The following is a 19291-nucleotide window of genomic DNA, read 5'->3' on the forward strand; positions in this document are numbered from 1 at the left end:
AGAGCTAGTTCCAGGACAGGCTCCAAAACCACAGAGAAACCCTGTCTCGAAAAACAAAAAAACAAAACAAAACAAAACAAAACAAAAAAAAAAAGCCCCAAACCAATCATTGCCAACCCTAACCCCATCTTTATTTATTTAAAAATAAAACAAATTTGCATTTCTCTAGATAACCTAAAACTCTTTTGGAATTATATGCATAATATCTGCAATAAAATACGACCAACAAGACATAAATGGCAGCCTAAACCTATAATTCCAAGGCTGAACCAGGATTATGAATCTACAGAGCCAGACTTATCTCAAAAATATCAATAAACCTTTCACTGAATTTCAACTAACCTTATTTAATTTCCCAGTTAGCATTATTTTGATTCCCAACATAATAGAATTTTCATTACCTGGGATTGGGAGGGTATCCAGATGGATATGCGGAGATTCCACTCGGCATGCCTGGCATGTAGGAGGCTAAAAATAATTTTTTAACATTTGAAAGTCATATGCACAGTCCTGAATATAAAGGCTATAGAGTATTACACATCACTGTCAAACCACAGCAAAATTCCACACCAAGAATCCAATCTCAGGCTCAAAACAAAATCAACACCTGTATTTCTTTAAGGAACTAACAGTTCTTTAAGGAATAAATATTTTGAAGTCAATTAAGTCTCAAGTCATTAAACTGCGTGACAATACTCATGCAAACCCCAACAAGAAGTGACTGGCAGATAGGTCAATCTGGTCAGCTCTACAGCATCATATTCATCTGTAGTTTAGAAGGTCACGCTGGCCCCATTTGCTCTAAGACCTGCTCCTTAGGTGGTAACCTGCCTCTGCATCTAAGAAATCCTGGCACACTGAAGACCATATTGACTGATTTGCACAGTTGGTTTTGTTGGCTTGTTTGAGAACCCAAGACTCCAAATCACTGTAAGAAATCCTATAAAAACTTACATTCACACCCATCTAGACCGGTTAAAAAAAGCTTGGAAATACTATGGGGAAAAAAAGTTAAAAGTCATTAGTCTTCAAGAGCTTTCATTCATTCGGACCCACTTGGTCAGTGGTACCAAAGGCTAGCTTTGGCCTCGATGGAAAAGGACTTGCCTTCAGAGGCAATTGCACTCAAACTTTCCTTATTAGATCCAAGTGAATCAGCACTTAAGTCAACAAACAAGTGTTTTATTGCCTTCTATGTGATAGGAAGCAGGGTCTGACGAAGGGGAGATGGAGGAAGGTGAAGAGAAGAAGAGAAGAGGATGCTAAGAAGGGAAGGCACGAGACGAGAAGGAATCCTTGGCCACATGTTGCTGGGAATCTAGCTGGGGCCACAGAGAGTCACAAGTGGTTGTGTTCTGCTAATTGTGCTGACAGGGAAAGCACAGAGTGCTATCTATGGGATCATCCAGGGAAGGAGCTAATCTAAACCTAAGAGGCAGAGGAAACAAAAGTGATCCAGTAGAGGAATGACAGATGAAGCTCGAAGAAAAAGAGACACGGAGCCTTCAAAGAATGACCTAGAGGACAGAATATAAGCAAGTGGGAGAAGTACGCTGGGCTGCTATCAACAACAGGCTTGGAAGCCTTTACCAGCCCAACAAATCAGGGTTCACAGCCTTCTTGTTAGAATGTTTCAGTAGATGCGGTAATACTTTGCGTAAGTATAATGAAGGATGAGATTCAGTATTTCATTAAAAAACAAAAAAAGTCCCCCAAATGTCACAATCCCATTCCACACACAGACACTTTTCAAGTAGGATCTCGGAGAAAAGGCGAGTCCACTGTTAAGTATCAGCAACACACATGGTCAGTATCATTCACTTCCATGCTACTTTCTCCAATGTGCAAACCAGTATCTCAGAGTAGTAATATTTCTTTTCCTATCTTAAAAACTAGTTACTGAAGGGCCTGGAGAGATGGTTCCATGGTTAAGAAGCAACACACACACACACACACACACACACACACACACACAAACACACACACCCCGTTTGAGGGGCTAGAGAAATGCTCAGAGGTTAAAAGCAAGTACTGCTCTTGCAGAGGACCTGAGTCCTAGTCTTAGTACCCACACCAGACAGCTTACAAATGACTGCAACTCCAGGTACAGGGGATCTGCTGCCTCTGGCCTTCTGAGGCACTTGCCCTCATATCCACATACCCACATAAACACACTCACATGCAACTAAAATAAATCTTTTTTAAAAACTGAGGTTTGGATATAATGCTGGCTTTAAATTTATGTGTCTGAGTGTCTTGCCTGCAATTACTTAGATGCTCCATATGTGTGTCTGGTACCCGAGGGTTCAGAAGAGGGAAAGGATTCCCTACAAGTAGACTTATTGATAGTTGTAAACTTCCATATGGGTCCTCTGCAAGAGCAACAGGTGTTCTTAACTACTGGGCTGTCTCTCCAGTCCCATGATGCTGACTTTTTACAGACTCAGTGTCTCACTATGCTGCCCAGACAGGCTCTGAACTCTAGGCTCACACAATCTCTTGGCAAAACTTCCAAAATCTTTGGAACTACAGGCACACACTATTGTACTTGATTTTAATAATGTCTTGTAGCATGACTCATCATTCAAAAATTACCCTGAAGAGATAAAAAATTTTCTGAGCAGTGATTTCTCAACTATTAACTATTTATTCTAATATGTATCAAAGCCTCTTGGCTATTACTTAGGACACGTATGGGAGCAATCCAGACCTTTGTTCACAGCCATCCTGATGATAAGATGGCTACCACCTAGATGTCTAAAATGCTACTAAAACTGGAAGAGATGACAATACAGTGCTTGACTTAAACTAGCTTTTCAGTGCCTAAGGAGACAGTGAATGCAAAACTGGATTGCAACATTGACCAGTGCGGTTTCTTTCCGGAACACTCTATTTCCAAAGCCATGGTGAAACTGAAAGAAATAAAGAATTGTTCCCTTTGTCTAAGTGGTAACAAAGTGATCTGAGCAAATAAATGAGGGCATCAGACTAGGAAATATTTAGTGCTTTAAACGTAAAACCCTCAGTCAACAGGACTTCACTAAGACAAATCACTAACATCCTTAATACAGGAAGCACTCGTCCTAAAGCCAAGTTTACTCTGGGAGGGAGAGGAGAGGAGTCCTTCTTTCACATTCCCATTCTGCCCATGGATCAAGATACTCCAGGAAAAACAGACTAAAAACAAGAGAATGAATGACTTTAGGTAGAAAGAAATAAAGTTCACATAATTGGTCACCAAAGAGAAGTTTGTCAGAATCACAACTTAAAATACAACAAAAACAGTACAAAACAAAAATGTCAAAACAAGTTAAGTACAACCAACTCTTAACTACCCAGGATGATTGTGAAGTAGCAGCAAGAGTCGTTTACATAAACAGAACAGGGACAGAGCAGAGCTGTCCCAGGAGTGGACCAGTACTGTGCCCGTGCCCTCATCCCGCCAACAAGGTAGTCACAAATTGGCTGTACCGTAGAGAAGCACCACAGAGCTAGATGTCCAATTGTGTATACCCAGAACAGCTCAAGGGATGAGCTAGTTGATTGCAATTAATTCTCTACCACACTGACCCTGGAGTGTCAGAGAGACCTCAGGCTAACTTTCAAATTACACCTGCTTTCCAGGTGGTCAAGTAAGGCTTTTCCATGGCATGCATAATTTAAAACTTCTAGCTCCATTTGGCATCTTCTCTTCCACTCTGGAATCCAGAACATTCACACTCCGACTTCTACCCACAGATGGAAGCCCCAATACCAGTCTTTGGTAGGAACCTGTATACGTGGACATGGGGCCTCAGGACATCTCCCCAAACTCCACTAACAAGACAAGCTAAAAAGCAAAGTAACATTTTTAAGAGTTTTACTCTTCATTTCTGCAAACTTTAATATCAGATCACAATCACACTTACTATTTGGTGGCCCTGTTGCGGTGTATGGCGGGTAGGATGCAGAAACAGTGGGTCGGGAGAACACTGGGGGCTCCTCTCCAAATATCACAATCATGATCTGAATAAGCTCCAGCAACTCTGACCGTGGCTAAAAAGAGGTGAAACAGGAAATCAAGTCAGCCATAATTATTTCTCAGTAAAATAGAAGAGTTTGGCATTTTTTGTTGTTGTTATTACTAAAGTCTGCACTCAGTCTGACACTCTTCACTCTTGGCTTTTTATTATTCGATGTGTGTGCACAAGCACATACATCACCCAGTGTGCACGGAGGTTGGAAGACAACTCGCAGTTAATTCTCTCCTTCCACCTTGACTTGAGTTTAGGGGTCAAACTCATGTCACCAGGCTGTGTGGCCTGTACCTGTACTCATGAAGTCATGTGGCTGGCCCCAGCTATTTTCCTGAACACATCGATGTTCACAGCAGACAATGGGTTACATGAGCATGGAAACACAGATGTATCGTTTTTACCCACAGTTCTCCTTTTGGTGTAGTAATCACTTGTGAAAAAGTACAGAGCAGGCACAAGCCTTCCAGAAACAGCACCCAGTGAGGATCACCTCAACAGAAGGGACTGGGCCAGCTCAAGGCAGGCTCTCACAAGCTCACTCTATCTCTAAGTTCTCCCTTTCAAGAGGTTAGAGGGCAAAGCAGCGTTGCTTTTTCCCGCCCATCTTCCACTTCTAGCTTGTTAGTCCACCCATGTATCCACCCCACTGCCACCACCACTTGGAACCCAGTGTCTGAGGTTTGGCTTTCTAATGCAGACTGAAAACCACTGGATCTCCAAGTACTCTCCAGGCCATCAGCACAGACTGGGACTGCTGAGGTATTCATCCTCAGGGACTGAGGAACTATTGGGCTCTCAGCCTCTCTAATGTATAGACTGCCACTGTTGGTTTACCCAACACTATCATATAAACCAACCTCGTAAGTCTTCTTTGTAGGGCTGGAGAAGTGGCTCGACAGTGAAGAACACCGGCGCAGAGAATCTGGGTTCAGTTCCCAGCACCCACATGTTAGCTCACAACTGCCTGCCACCACCAGATCCAGGGGATCTGATACTCTCTTCTGGTTTCCACAGGGACCAGGCACACATGTGGTTCATAGACACATACAAACAAAACATTCATACACAAAAAATAAAAATAAATAAATCTTAAAAAATAAAAAAGCTGGGCTGGAGAGATGGCTCACTGGTTAAAAGCATTGCCTGCTCTTCCAAAGGTCTTGAGTTCAATTCTCAGCAACCACATGGTGGCTCACAACCATCTGTAATGAGGTCTGGTGCCCTCTTCTGGCCTGCAGGCATACATGCAGACAGAATACTGTATACATAATAAATAAAAAATATTAAAAATAAAAGCTTCCTTTGTAACGTATTCACTGTACTGGTTCTGTTCCTCTAGAGAACACCTGTATTGTAATACAGGCCTAGGTTATCTGTAGTGCAAATGCTGCCCTGCGAGTTACACTATCAGCAGAAACACAAGATATTATCCTGGACAGCGATATTTTTAAGAATAAGATTGAGTTCCTCAAACAGATCCCATCAGTGTACCTATTTTTATAAAAAAATATTCTACCTCTGAACCTTGTCTGTTTTTGTAAGTTTAATTCAAGTAAATAAAATGATGAATAAGCATTATAGATTCTGTTACGGAACCTTTCCACCTGGTTAGTATTGTAGCTTACGTCTGCATCTTAGTACTTATGAAACTGAGGCAGCATGGATCTTTACATATTTGAGGTCAGCCTGGATGACACTCTAATAAACCAACCAGCCAACCAACAAAAGCCACCAATACCAAAAACGAAACAAAGGAATAAATGAGTCTTTTCTAACTGCCTCAGTTCAGTGACTGGTCCACTGTCTGAATTTACTTACTGTCCTTGGAATCTTCCCAAAGTGTAAACTGCAGATAGATGCCAGTGAGCAGAACACACATGCAATCACTCAAGGAACCACAGGATACGTACGTGTTTCCAGTCATGCAGATACGGTAGGTAGATTTTCCCGTTTGCATCCACATGCTTTCCTGTTTTAATAGTCATTGAACTAGTAGGTTTCACAAAACAGATAGGGGGATTATATGGGTATGTGTCCAGCAGCCACAGGCATATTGGAATATTATACGTATTACCTGAGAGAAAAGAAGAAATCTCAATTACTTTACTTTTACTAGTTTCCAGGAGTATAATATATGAAGTTGAGAGCAACAAACATCACCACTACTGCCCGCAAAAGCATTATTTCTATTTTAAAATTTAAGCTGTTTCTTGGAGATTTGGTTTGTAAGCCACACCTGAGGGGTAAAAGTGCTGACTGCTTGCTACTGGAGAAGTTCTTCTGACTCAACCTAACATTTGCTGCTTGACTCTTGTCATTCCAGCTAAAGGCCTGGCGGGAAAGAGGAAGGGAGGACAGAGACACACCCACTCCCTTCCAAAGCCAGCTTCTACCCTTCAATGGTAGCAGGTGCCTTGCTGAGTCTTCCACCAGACCCATGCTTGTGGCAGCTTTGGTGGTAATTACTCAGAATCAGTGCTGTTACCCTCTCCTCTTTTTATGAAATAGAAACCTGACTACCGTAGTTCAATACTGGATCTCAAAAGACGCAACAGCTACCACATTAAACATAAACCAGCCTTTAGTGCTCTCAAATGTCCCAAGCAACCATTTCAACACTGAAGTACATGGGTTTCACTTTCACCTTTACAAGCCCAGCAGGAAGAAATACGTAAGCATGTTTCACCTAAAGAAATCAGATGCTAGTGGAGCTTCCAAGTTTTTTCTCAGCCCCCAAACACATCTACAATGTGTAACTGTAATACACAAAGCCTTAGGTTTATTACCAACAGTTAGAATTCCCTTTTTGGAGAAGGGGGTGGGGGGAAGGAATCCCTACAATAACTTGGACGTGTATGCTGACTCATGAAGAATGGCTGAGGGGAAAAAGCAGGCTTCCCTTAGATAAAATCAATATTCATACACTTCCACAACCTGCATTCCCACCAGAGCTCATTCCCCCATGCAATGCTGAAGGTAGTAATTAGGCTTACATTCGTCCCAGATGCTCTCAGTTACCCTGGGACTATGTCAGGCACAAATGACTGACAGTGATCTTCCTATGTGTCCTTCTTCTCCCTTTGAACCTCACTGCACTGCAATCACAGACTGCTGTGTAATATCCCCCAAGGTCAATGCTTGTTCCCCAGATGATGGCAATATTCTGATGCCTAGCTTACAGAACTAGGTCACTAGGGCAGGGCCTCTGAAGGTGGTCCTCGCCCTGACCCCAGCCCCTCTCTCTGGGGACATTTATGTCCTAGCTAGCCATAAGGAATAATTATCAAACACAACTGTCCCGAAGCAGAATGGGCTCTTAAGAAACTAAATGCTCACTTGTCACTTATACTCAGCAGAGAATCGACTGGTTGAAAGAGTCAAGTGATCCAAAGCCATCATTACCGATAGCATAGCCGTAAGTAACAGGTGCCTTTGACTGTTTGCTTAGTGCACACCAGGCTACGTGCCAAGCCTTACATGTATCGCTTCCATGAACTGTCAGTGCCTGAGTTAGGTACTATTCCCGAACGCTGTGGGTGCCCAAGGTCACAAAATTCAGACTGCACAGCAGGAAAACAAATCTAACTGTGTCCCTATTTTAAATTAAAGCACCACTTCACTACAGTCCAGCTTCCCACAGTCAGAAAGGTGTGAATGGTGAGAGGCTGAAACAGCAGACACCTAAGACCCCTCTACAGTGCTGATCCCACGAAACAGCAAATCCCATCTACTGTGAGGCACCTCTTTGCTGCTACCTGATAGAAAAGTTAAGACAAAGCAAAACTGTGAGGTGCTGCTGCTAAATAAAGGGGAGTCAGAACTGGAGTTAAAAGGCTCTTTTGTCAAGAAGGCCGTAACTCCTTGGCAGCATGTTCTTGTCAGCAGATACATAAATATCATTTACCTCTATAACGCACAGGGATCGTTCCAGTGAGGTTCACCAGCTCCCTGGAGCTACCATCATTAAAAACTGAAAGGAAAAAACAAAATTTAATCATGAGCATTTTTGTACAGATCACCATGTAAGTTACTCTTTCAGAAACACCAGTTAACTAGGAAATGAGGTTAACTTGTCAGTAATAAGACTCCTTTGTTGACTTGGCTTAAAAAGCTTTGGGTTTCCTGTAAAAATGGATCTGAGTGGGGCATTCCCAAATACAAGCTTTGGGTCTCCAACTAAGACAATTCCAAGCCAATTTAAAAAAAAAATCACTCTAAGAGTCAGGCAGTAATGGGACATGCCTTTTAATCCCAGCACTTGGGGGGCAGAGGCAGGTAGATCTCTGTTAGTTTGAGTCCAGTCTGTTGTACAGAGGGAGTTCCAGGACAGCCAGGGCTGCACAGACTAACCCTGTCTTGAAAAACCCAAAACAAAACAAAAAACCCATAACATTCTGAAATTACTGGACTGTAGGCCTGAGATGGATGCCTATGATTATGCCAAAATTATATTCCCAATAAGTTGTTTTTTTAAACAATTTTAAGAATAAATATATCAGTAAATAATAAAAATCATCAAGACTGAGTATAGTTTAAATGAACCACTTGTCTAGAATCAAGACCCTGGACTTGATCCCTAGTGATGCTAAAAAGGAGGAAGAAGTCACTGCCAAGTGATGCCATACAAAAAGCTAACCATCATTTCATTTTAGAAGCCCCCACTCACTGTGGCCAAGTTGGAAGAGTGCTTATGTGCTTTAAGCCTTGGGTTTATCGCCAGCACTGCATAAACTGGGCATGGCGGTACATGCCTATAATCCTAGAGCTTGAAAGGTGAAGACAAGAGAATCAGAAGTTCAAGACCACCCTCACTTACACAGAAATCCTGTCATTCTCAATCTCAAGGTGGAATCAAACTACAGTACTGAAAACAGAGACACTTCCACAGTTAAGTACAGACATCTTTCAAAATGCATTTATGTTTAAATTATGTGTGTTTTGCTTGCACGTATATAAGTGGACCATGTGTGCATGGAGGATAGAAGAGGGCACCACATCCCCTGGAACTGGAGTTACAAACTGTTGTGACTGCCATGCAAATGCTGGGAATTAGACATGGGTCCTCTGGAAAAGTAATATGTGCTCCTAACTGCTGGGCCATCTCTCCAACTTACTTACCATGTCTGCCTGTCTCTTTCATTTGTTTTTGAGACAGGGTTTCACTATGTAGTCCTGGCTGGCCTGGAACTCACTCTATAGACCAGGCTAGACTTGAATTCTGAGATCTGCCTGCCTCACTAGTGCTGAGATTAAGGGTGTGGGCCACCACGGCCTGGTTCTCTTTTTTCTTAAGACAAACAAACAAATAAGTAAACAAACCCATATTTTAGGTGAATGAGTATTTTGCTGACAAAATGTACTATGTACATGCTTGGAGTCCATAAAGGCCAGAAAAGAGTGGCAGATCCCTTGGAACTGGAGTTATAGACAGTTGTAAGCTGCCAAGTTGGTGCCGACGATGAAAATGAATCTCAATGCCTTTTCTATCTTTTGCATAATTTGTGCTGCATGAACTGCTTCATTTTTAGTGATTGTTTGGAACACTGTAACACAGGGTAAAGGCTGTACTACGGATTTGTAGGACACAAGGTCCACATTGTTAAACATACAGGCTTTTCTTTAACAGAAGAAAGTAGCAATGTTTACATGGAAAGCCGGAGGAGATACTGTTTGATACCCTGATGATCTTTTGTTAGTCTGTGGAGCCAGTTCTCACCCAAATTCCCCCAGAATTCTGAGATAGTTTCTCAGTCACTAGAACCCAACCACATGAGAGGTCCCATGCACTTTACGCGAGTTTGCTATTATGCTTATTACAAACCCTTTCTCCCCAGGCTCTTGTCCTGAGCATTATTTCTCAGTAAATAGACCCATTCTTGCTGAAGAGGTCCCAGGTGCTCTGCAAAAGACAAATACTTTGCAAGGGAGTTTAGATGTAGTCATGCCTGAAGCTTTGTTGGGATAATTATCACGAAGAAACTTTTTTCCAAAGTTTCACTGTATTTAAGTATGTAAAAATTAAACTGCCTGGCATCAGACTCCAGAAGTGTGAACCAGCCTGGCTAAGCTGTGCTGAGCCAAATTTCATTTTTGCCTCTCCACAGAACATTTTGCTGCCAGTTGTGAAGCTTGTACGGACCCCCATATGGATTCAATATGAAACACCCTTCAAAGGTTCTTGTGTTGAGGTCTCGGTTGCCTACTGATGGGCCCCAGAGAAGTGACCAGACCATGGGAAGCACAGCCTCAGCGGTGAATCAATCACCAAAGTGTTCATAGTGACGGCATTACTAAAGTGGGTAGACCAAGCTGGAGCATCTCTCATCCCGGACCTCTCTCTTCCTTCAGCTTTCCTCCACGATATCCTTCTGCCACGATGCTTTCCCCACCTCAGGCCCACAACAATGGAGTCAAGAGATCACTGACTGCAGTCAGAGACTGAACCACAGCCTTTCCAGCAAGTTGGTGGATTTTCCCAGATAACCTCTTAGTGAGAAAAGCTGACACGTGCTATAACAAACAAGGCGAGCACACACAGTTACACTGGCGACACCAGCTATTCTGCTGACAACTGTCTAACTTTGTGCATCTTAGAGTTACAAGACGTTCTTGAAAGTACCTGGGACACTGAGGCAGGAGGATCACTATGAATTCAATGACAGCCTGAGCCATGTCGTAAGTTCCAGGACATCTTAGGCTAGAATTAGATCTAATCTTAAAAATCAAACAAAACAAAAATATTCCTATGTTGAAACACTACATTTAAATTTACAGTGTTGTTTACTCTAAAAGTATTTTGATAATAGCTTAGGCTGGGTTTAGCCATATAAAATCTGTGTGATGGTGTTAGACTCTATCAGTTTTGATTAACAGTTAGTTTCAGCATGCAGTAAAAGCCACACACCTTTAATCCCAGCTCTTAGGAGGCAGAGGCAGGTTGATCTCTTGAGTTGGAGTCCAGAGCCTGGCCTACTGGAGCCACTTTGGCATTAATTTTGGTCCCATGAGGAGTTTCATAGTCAATGCATTATGTGGGCAGAAATAAGGCAGACCCTCTGTTACCCCCACCTCTCCACAGACCCACTGTTTCCAAGCCCTGCAGTGAATGCAGTTTACAAAGTCTCAGCGACAAAACCCAGTTTTCTGCCTCCAGAGCCAAGGACCTCATAGTGGACAGGAGGCAACATGGTTTCCTCTCAGCCCTGGCACCCTCGTGTGTTCAAAGTGGAACTAATGGGACTGTAGAAGCATTCCATTGAGGACAGAAAAGCCTGCTGCACTTAAAAAGAAACAAAACCAAAACCAAAAGTTTGCAGGTTTATAAAACATAAGGGACAGTTAGTCCCAAGTTGGCTTGAGCTGTGCTCCTGAGAAGAGAGGTGCTGTGGGGAAGGGAGTGCTGAGCATCGGGGACTAAGATCCTGGCAATCCCTGCATGGCACACCACCTCTCAGCTTCACCACAGGCTGCACTTTGGCGCACTGATAAGCCTAAGACATCTTGCTACAGTGAAACCGAGTTTTAAAAACTGAGAGGCGAGGCCGGGCGGTGGTGGCGCACGTCTTTAATCCCAGCACTCGGGAGGCAGAGGCAGGAGGATCTCTGTGAGTTCGAGACCAGCCTGGTCTACAGAGCTAGTTCCAGGACAGGAACCAAAATCACAGAGAAACCCTGTCTCGAAAAACAAAAAAAAAAACAAAAAACAAAAAAAAAAAACAAAACAAAAAAAAAAAAACTGAGAGGCGAGGGGAGACAGACACAGAGACAGGCAGACTGACTGACTGACTTCATTTAATGCCCAGGCTGGCAGAGATTCCTAGGCTCAAGTCATCCTCAGATTCCAGCTTCTTGAGTAGCTGAGATCATAGGCTCATGCTTCCTGGATACATGTAATGTTGTTTAATCTGTAACTGTTAAAACTTAACCACAGAATTCTGCTCTTAGCAACTGTCTTCACAACTCTGGTAAAAGGCCTGGCAAGATGACGCTCTGGGCAGAGCACAGCTGCAGAGCCTGATGACCCAAGTACAATCCCTAGAACAGACTCCTCTAGGTTGTCGTATGACCTACACGTTTGCTGTAGCATGCTTCTTTAAATATTTTGGGAAAAAAACTTTAGAAAATGATAAACTAAATTATCTTTAAATTTTCCTCCTATGGGCTGGAGGTATGCATGCTCATATGAGACTTTAGGTGTGATCTCCAGCACAGAAAAACAAATATCTCCCAAGCCTAAACTTGTGTAGTATTGTGTCAAGGTAACGCTTTTTAAGACTTAAAAGCACTCGCTTTTTTTTCAGACATATACTCTCCTGTGTCCTGACATCTTTATTAGGCGTAAGTTCAACCTCAGCTGGAAACCCAACAAACTGAAAAGGAAAACAAGAAAATTGTAGCTAAGAACACAAGGAACAAACTCAAACACAGTGATGGATATTCTCGACCCATTAACTTACCATACGAATCCAATACAGGTTTGAGATCTTTGTACATAGCGATGACATTGACAGTCTGACGGACAGTTAGATCTCTGTATTTGTACTAAAAAGAAAAAAGTACAAAGTTTACTCAAAACCAATGTACACCACTTTATTGACCGATTTGCTTTCTTTTTTGAGACAGAGTTCTGTGTAGCTCTGGCTGTTCTGGAATTCACAGAGATCCGCCTGCCTCTGCCCCCAAGTGCTGGGCGGTGTGTGTGCCACCACCGCCAGGCTGGATTTCCTGAAAATGTTATTTCCCTTGTTGTAGTCTTCTTGGATCTCCGAGTCATCATTAACACTAAAGTCCGAGGGCCCAGGCTCTCTTCTCTTTACTGCCACCTGCGTGAACTCTTAACGGAGCGGCTCACTACTACTTTAGCACTTAATCAGGGTCAAAGGCCCCATCCAAAGGGCTCGGTGGTTACGAGCAGGTAAGAGCACTAGCTATTCTTCCAGAGGACCCAGGACGGATTCCCAGCATCCCCATGGCAGTTCACAACACTGTGTAACTCCAGAACCAAGGGAGCCAATGCCCTCTTCTGGCTTCTGCAAGCAGTAGACACGCACAAGGTGCATGGACATCCATGCAGGCATTAAAAAAAAGTTACCGCAGGGTGGTGGTGGCGCATGCCTTTAATCCCAACACTCGGGAGGCAGAGGCAGGAGAATCTCTGTGAGTTTGAGACCAGCCTGGTCTACAAGAGCTAGTTCTAAGACACACTCCAAAGTTACAGAGAAACCCTGTCTTGAAAAAAAAAAAGGTCCTATCCAAAAAAAAAAAAAAAAATTCATGGGGTTTCCTTTTGTTGACTAATCTAGCTGCGAAATGATCTGCCTCAAGTCCTAAGACACTGGAGAATTACAGGCCACTCAGAGACTACACTGTGTTTTTCTCTTTTAACAAAATCTTTCTCAGTGTAGCATTCACTGTCAAGATCACTCACGGCACTGTTCTCACCCACTGGTCTTCTCCACTCTAGAACAAGCACACTGCTTTAGGCATATCTGTCAGGAGCTAACGATCATAACACTGACACTCATAGGTTGACAAGCTCCATCCATGCAAAGCTCTTAATGGGCTTGTCTTAAAAAGCAGAAACACACTTAGCTGCTGGGGATGTCACCCAGAGGGAAAGCTCACCCAGCATACCTATGGGCCTGGGTTCAATTCTCTCAGTACAGAAAACAAAACCAAACCATAAATAAGCCATCAGTTATTCCAACAGAGACTAATACAAGCACAAGGCAAAGCATCAGTGTAATGGCTCTTTATTGCTAAATTATATTAATCATATGGAGAGCCCACATTTAACCTAGTATTCAGCTAACAGTGAGAGCCTCACCGCTAGTTTAACCTCTTGGAACTTCTTTGTTGCAAACCTGTCCACCTGACTTATGGAAGGTCCCATAATTTATAAATGGCTGCTCATTTCATTCTCTTGATATATATTTGGTTTTTTGAGACAGGGTTTCTCTGTGGCTTTGGAGCCTATCCTGGAACTAGCTCTGTAGACTAGGCTGGTCTCGAACTCACAGAGATCCGCCTGCCTCTGCCTCCCGAGTGCTGGGATTAAAGGCGTGTGCCACCACCGCCCGGCTCTCTTGGTATATTTTAATATACACAACCCTTTACATTAGTTTTTGGATCTAAAAGTTATGAGAGTCAAGATTTTTATGCTCTTTATCTCTTTATCAAGTTCACTGCAGAGATGGTTGGCCATTCTTCACTTGGAAGAAACAAGTGTCTGGGTATTCCTGTGGTGTCAGCAATCACTGTGTAATGTCTCTCTTTAAACCTACTACAGCTGTGGACATTCTATCACGGAACAGTGAGATGTGAGTAGACCTGGCTATGTCGGAGCACAAAGTGTGTAGGATTTTCTGTGGTGGGAAAAGAGGTCATAAGGGAAGCATGCATGATTTTTGCCTCAGCAAAATCAGCCTTCATCAAAAGTGCTTATTAAAGTCATCAATGCCTGCTATATGGTCTGCTGTGTCCAATTCTGTCTTCGTTTTATTTATAAGTGGTATTTGACCAAGCTGATTTCTTCCTCTTAAAACGTGTTCATGGGTTGGTAAGAAGGCTCAGCAGGTAAAGGCATGAAAATCTGAATCCAATCTCCCAAGACTCCATGGCAGAAAGAAGGGATGGACTTCTACAAGTTATATTCTCATCTCCATATGCTCACGGTTGCGTGTGCAAACACACATAAATGTAATGAAAAAGTTAAAAAACCAAAGTTCATTTGTTTTTTTTAAAGTATCAAAGCTTCTTTCTCACCCTTTGCTGTTTCTCTTCTTTTTTTTTGGGGGGGGGGGTTGTTTTTTAAGACAGGGTTTCTCTGTAGCTCTTGCTGTCCTGGAACACAGAGATCCACCCGCCTCTGCCCCAAGTGCTGGGACTACAGGTGCGCAGCACCGCCATCTAGCTAAAGTGCACTTCTAAGTAACATGGCATCTTGATGAAAATGCCAGTTTCACTGCCCTGCCCAGGCAGTGAGTCATCTCTTTACCCAGCATATCCACACTATATAGCTACCCCACCTGTTGGTGACTGACAGGCCTAAGGTCAACTGTCCCAGTGCTGTGCTCAAAGATCTAATTTACTCAATGGGCCTGAAGTTCAAGAGCAGCAATGCCAGAAATTGTATTAGAATATAGTTTCTAATTATTCTACCCTGCTACATTTATTATCATTAACTTACTGTAACGAACTTGTAAGTTAAATTGGGGGGGGGGTTTCGAGACAAGGTTTCTCTGTAGCTTTGGAGACTGTCCTGGAACTAGCTCTTGTAGACCAAGCTGACTCACAGAGATCCACCTGCCTCTGCCTCCCAAGTGCTGGGATTAAAAGCGTGAGCCATCACCATCCAGCTAAGTTAAATTTTCTTATAGGGATACACAGCAAAAAGTACTATATATACGGGTTCAATATATCTGCTTTGTCTTGGAAAGTACTGCCCGTGGGTAGGGGAAGAGGGAGTACTGTGTATATCCAGTTGCTATTTTAACAGATGCATATCCAATGAACGTCAAACCAATGAGGAACAAAATTCCTTACCATCTTCCCAATTTTATTCTTCCCACATCCTCACTCTTGCAGCTGTACCAAACCTTGGAAATTATCCTTGAGCCTCTCTCTCTCAACCCACAGCAAATCCACCTCAGCATTACCTTTAAAATGTATCCAGAATCTTGGGCTGAAGAGATGGCTTGGTGACTAAGGGCACCTGCTCCTCTTACAAAGGAACCAAGTTCAGTTCCCAAGACTCACATTGGGAGATTCAGAACTGCCTGTAACTCCAGCTCCGGGGGCTCCAATGCCCTCTTCTGGCTTCCGTGGGCACCCATATGTACATATACATACAGATGTATACTTAAAAATAAATCCTTTAACAAACCTTAACGATACATCTATCTCCAGAATCTGACTTCTACCTTCAGAGCTACAACCATGGTCTGCGGCAGCGGTAGCAAAGGCAGGTGTTGTCTCCCTCCCGCTCTTACACCCGAGGAACACCCGAGCAGTCCTGGTACCATTTCCATCAACTTGGCTGGGTGTTGTGGCCTATGCCTTTAGTCTCAGTGGATCTCAGAGACATGGGGATCTCCGCGAGAGGTCAGCCTGGTCTACATAATGAGATCCTCAAAATGGGGGAGGAGGAAGCTAGAGACATTCATGGTTAGAGGAATGTACTGCTCTTGAAGAGGACCGGAGCTCAGTTTCCAGTACTCATGCTTAGGTGCTTCACAAATGCCTGTAACTCTAGCTTCAGAGGGATTCAATACCTTCGGTCTCTGTGTGCACCTGCATTCATGTGCACACACCCATACGTATGCTTTTTTGGGGGGGTGAGGGGAACAGAGTTATACTGTGTAGCTTTGTCTGATCTTGAAGTCACAGAAACCTGCTATTAAAGGTTTCTACATCTGGCTCCAATTGTTTCCTATCATAATCCAATCAAATGCCAAGGTCCTCACACTGGCCTACAAGGTCCTCTGAATCTCCCACATCACTGATACTCGATGTTCTGCTCCGCTCTTCAGCTAGCCACACCACTACCCTTTAGCTGACAAACGTCTGCTTCAAGCCTCTGCACTTGCTTCTCCTTTTCCTAGAATGTTCTCACCCCAGATTACTCCCAAGCTCATTTCCTTTTACTGTCAGGGTTCTGCTGAGATGGCACGGCTCCCTTCGCTACCTGACAGAAAACTGCATCCTTGCCATTGTGGGCTATTTCTTCCTACTCTACTTTCTCTCCTCAAAGGCTGTTGTCAACTTTCCTACACTACCACTATGACTTTGATAGTGTTGGTCTCTGTGTGATTAAGTTCAGAAGTACAATTTTAGTCTAATTGTTCACACTGTTGCATCCCACAGTTTATGGTACAAGAGCACTTTTTTTATTTTTTTGAGGCAGGGTCTCACTATGAGGTCCAGGCTGGCCTCAAACTCAGATTTGCCTGTCTTTGCCTCCCAATCAATTAAGGTGGGTGCCACCACATTCAGCTCAACAGCAACTTCTAATGTGACCACTTTCTTTCTTCTACTCAGTAGTGACTCATCTTCTATTGTAAACAAAATATTGTGCATAGAAGCAGAAGGTTGATGATATGAACAAAGTTATTTGCATAAAGCAAAACCGACTTACAGTAGAAATATACTTAATTGATAAAATCTCAACCAGTATTAATGAAAACCTGTTTAGGATGGCAGCTAAGATAATGTTCAAAGGAGAAAAATGGTCTGTAGTAATATTAAAACTCTCTCTCTGCATGGGCCAGAATATCTGATTCCCCAATCAGATGAAGTTAATGGGCTACATCAGGTTCCTCTAAAACAGTGGTTCTCTACCTGTGGGTCATAACCCACATTGGAAAACACAGATGTTTATGTAACTAGCCATAACGAGCCAGTAGCAAAATTACTGAAGTAGCAATGAAATAATTCGATGGTTGGAGGTCATCACAATATGAGGAACTGTATTAAAGGGTCAAAGCACTAGGAAAGTAGAGAACCACGGCTCTAAAAGCTTAATTGGAGCTTTGAAAAAGAAATGAAGATAAACATTACTACATAGATAAGGTTTCCCCTAACCCCACTCTGTTATTAGGGATAACTACAGGGATTATTAAAAAAAAGAAAAATCAAGACGCCTAAAAGATACGCTTAGACAACAACGAAAACATAGAGGTTCAGCCTTCAAGGACTATGGTCATGAATTTACTAGAAAAAGTCTATTTTTGTTTAACATCGTTTTTTGTTTGCTTTGAAACAGGGTTTGTATATCCCAGGCTGGTCTGGAACTCACAATCTGTCGGCCTGGGAGTGGTGGAATTAAAAGACCTGCGCCGCCACGCCCAGCTTATTCGTGTTTCAGCTTATTCGTGTTTCCTTGTAAACTGAAAACCTCTTTAAAACACCGATTTCTATCCTTCTTGCTTTGATAAAAGTATCAAAGCCAATTCGATGAAATGGAGGAGTTAGGGCTCAACCATATTACATAGATTTTACTTCAATTAAATTTGGCAAATTAGAGAAAGCATCCTGGAGTCGGCTGTCCCGTGATTAATATGTAAAGTATTTAAAAGTGAAAGAAAAAATCCACACCACCAGTCAAGCATTGAGAATTTTAAGTTCAACTCAAAGTAAACAAGCGAACCACTGAGTTAATCACAGTTAATGCATGCAATGGAACGGGACTGCAGAGTTCGCCAGAGTGGGGAGGGGCTGGCATTCTAGATTTTCTGGCCACTCTACTTCAGCGAGTCAATTTCACCAACAGTCCCCGAGCTCGGGCGGGCCGAATCTGAGCAGCGCCAGGCTCCAGCCCGCTGGACAAGGAGACGGCAGGGCCGCTTGGGACGGCAAGCAGCGCCGGGCGGACAGCAGTGGCCGCGCCAGGCACGATCCTGCTTTTGTTTATGGAGGCGAAGGCGGGAAGGGCCGCTCCGCTGAGGGACGGCAGCCGCAGCCCAGCCCGCGGGGCCGCCCATTAGAAAGCGGGCTCACCTTGGACATCATCTTCTTCAGCTGACTCTCGGACACCGCCATGGCGCGCGCCTCCGTCCCCACAGGCAGAGGGTCAGCGCCACGGGGCCGCCCCAGGCCGCCAGACAATCGCCGCCGCCCCGCCCCCGCCAAGCAGGAAGCCGGCGCGCCGTGCTTCCGCTTCCTTCGCGTCACTTCCGAGAGCGCCGCTCTGCGGCTGGAGCTGTGCGTGGGGTGGCGTCGGATCAGTTCCCACAGTTGCCAGCGGGCTGGATACTGACGGCAAACCTTTCGGCTGGCCCCCAGCAAACCTTGTTTGGCAGGGTCCCACGGAAGGCCCTGGTCCTGCGCCACCCGCTCTAGCTTGTGGGCATTGATTTAGGCGACGATGCCCGATGTCTCTCTTGATGCGTTTTTATTTATTTATTTATTTATTTATTTATTTATTTATTTATTTATTTATGCCCGATGTCTCTCTTGATGCGTATTTATTTATTTATTTGTTTGTTTGTTTGTTTGTTTATTTATTTATTTTACAAGCCTACAGCACCCGGTATTCCCAGGCGGTCTCCCATCCAAGTACTAACCAGATGCGTTTTTGTTAGTCTTTTTAGATGCTCGAAAAAACCTTTATGCTGTGTTCGCCAGGGCAGTAAGGAGCTCTCTTTTTCAGGTAGACAGACAGTAATTTAATTATTATTTCCTTAATAAGTCCTGTGCACACACCATAAAGATAACACGGGTCTTTGACACAGGTTTATTTTCAAATTAAAAAGAATTTTCCCCTTTGAACTTCTGAG

The 19291-nt window shown here is 43.4% G+C and overlaps 1 protein-coding gene across 2 annotated transcripts in view; it reads right to left on the reverse strand.

Moving 5' to 3' along the window:
* The window catches only part of Tsg101 (tumor susceptibility 101), a 31407-nt gene extending 12775 nt beyond the window's left edge, over positions 1–18632 (reverse strand). Inside the window, exons 1-6 of one of the 2 annotated variants that reach the window (XM_005357839.2) lie at positions 18513–18632; positions 12473–12557; positions 7921–7986; positions 5927–6090; positions 3909–4035; positions 402–468 (exon numbers count right to left, since the gene is read on the reverse strand). In XM_005357839.2, coding sequence (XP_005357896.1) covers positions 402–468; positions 3909–4035; positions 5927–6090; positions 7921–7986; positions 12473–12557; positions 18513–18554 — 551 coding nt within the window. In that variant the 5' untranslated portion in view covers positions 18555–18632. The remainder of the gene's footprint in view (positions 1–401; positions 469–3908; positions 4036–5926; positions 6091–7920; positions 7987–12472; positions 12558–18512) is intronic. The other variant, XM_005357840.2, reaches the window with a different exon arrangement.
* Positions 18633–19291: the final 659 nt, after the last annotated feature.

This window comes from Microtus ochrogaster, chromosome 22 (genome assembly GCF_000317375.1).
Source record: "Microtus ochrogaster isolate Prairie Vole_2 chromosome 22, MicOch1.0, whole genome shotgun sequence".
NCBI classification, from domain to species: Eukaryota; Metazoa; Chordata; class Mammalia; order Rodentia; family Cricetidae; genus Microtus; species Microtus ochrogaster.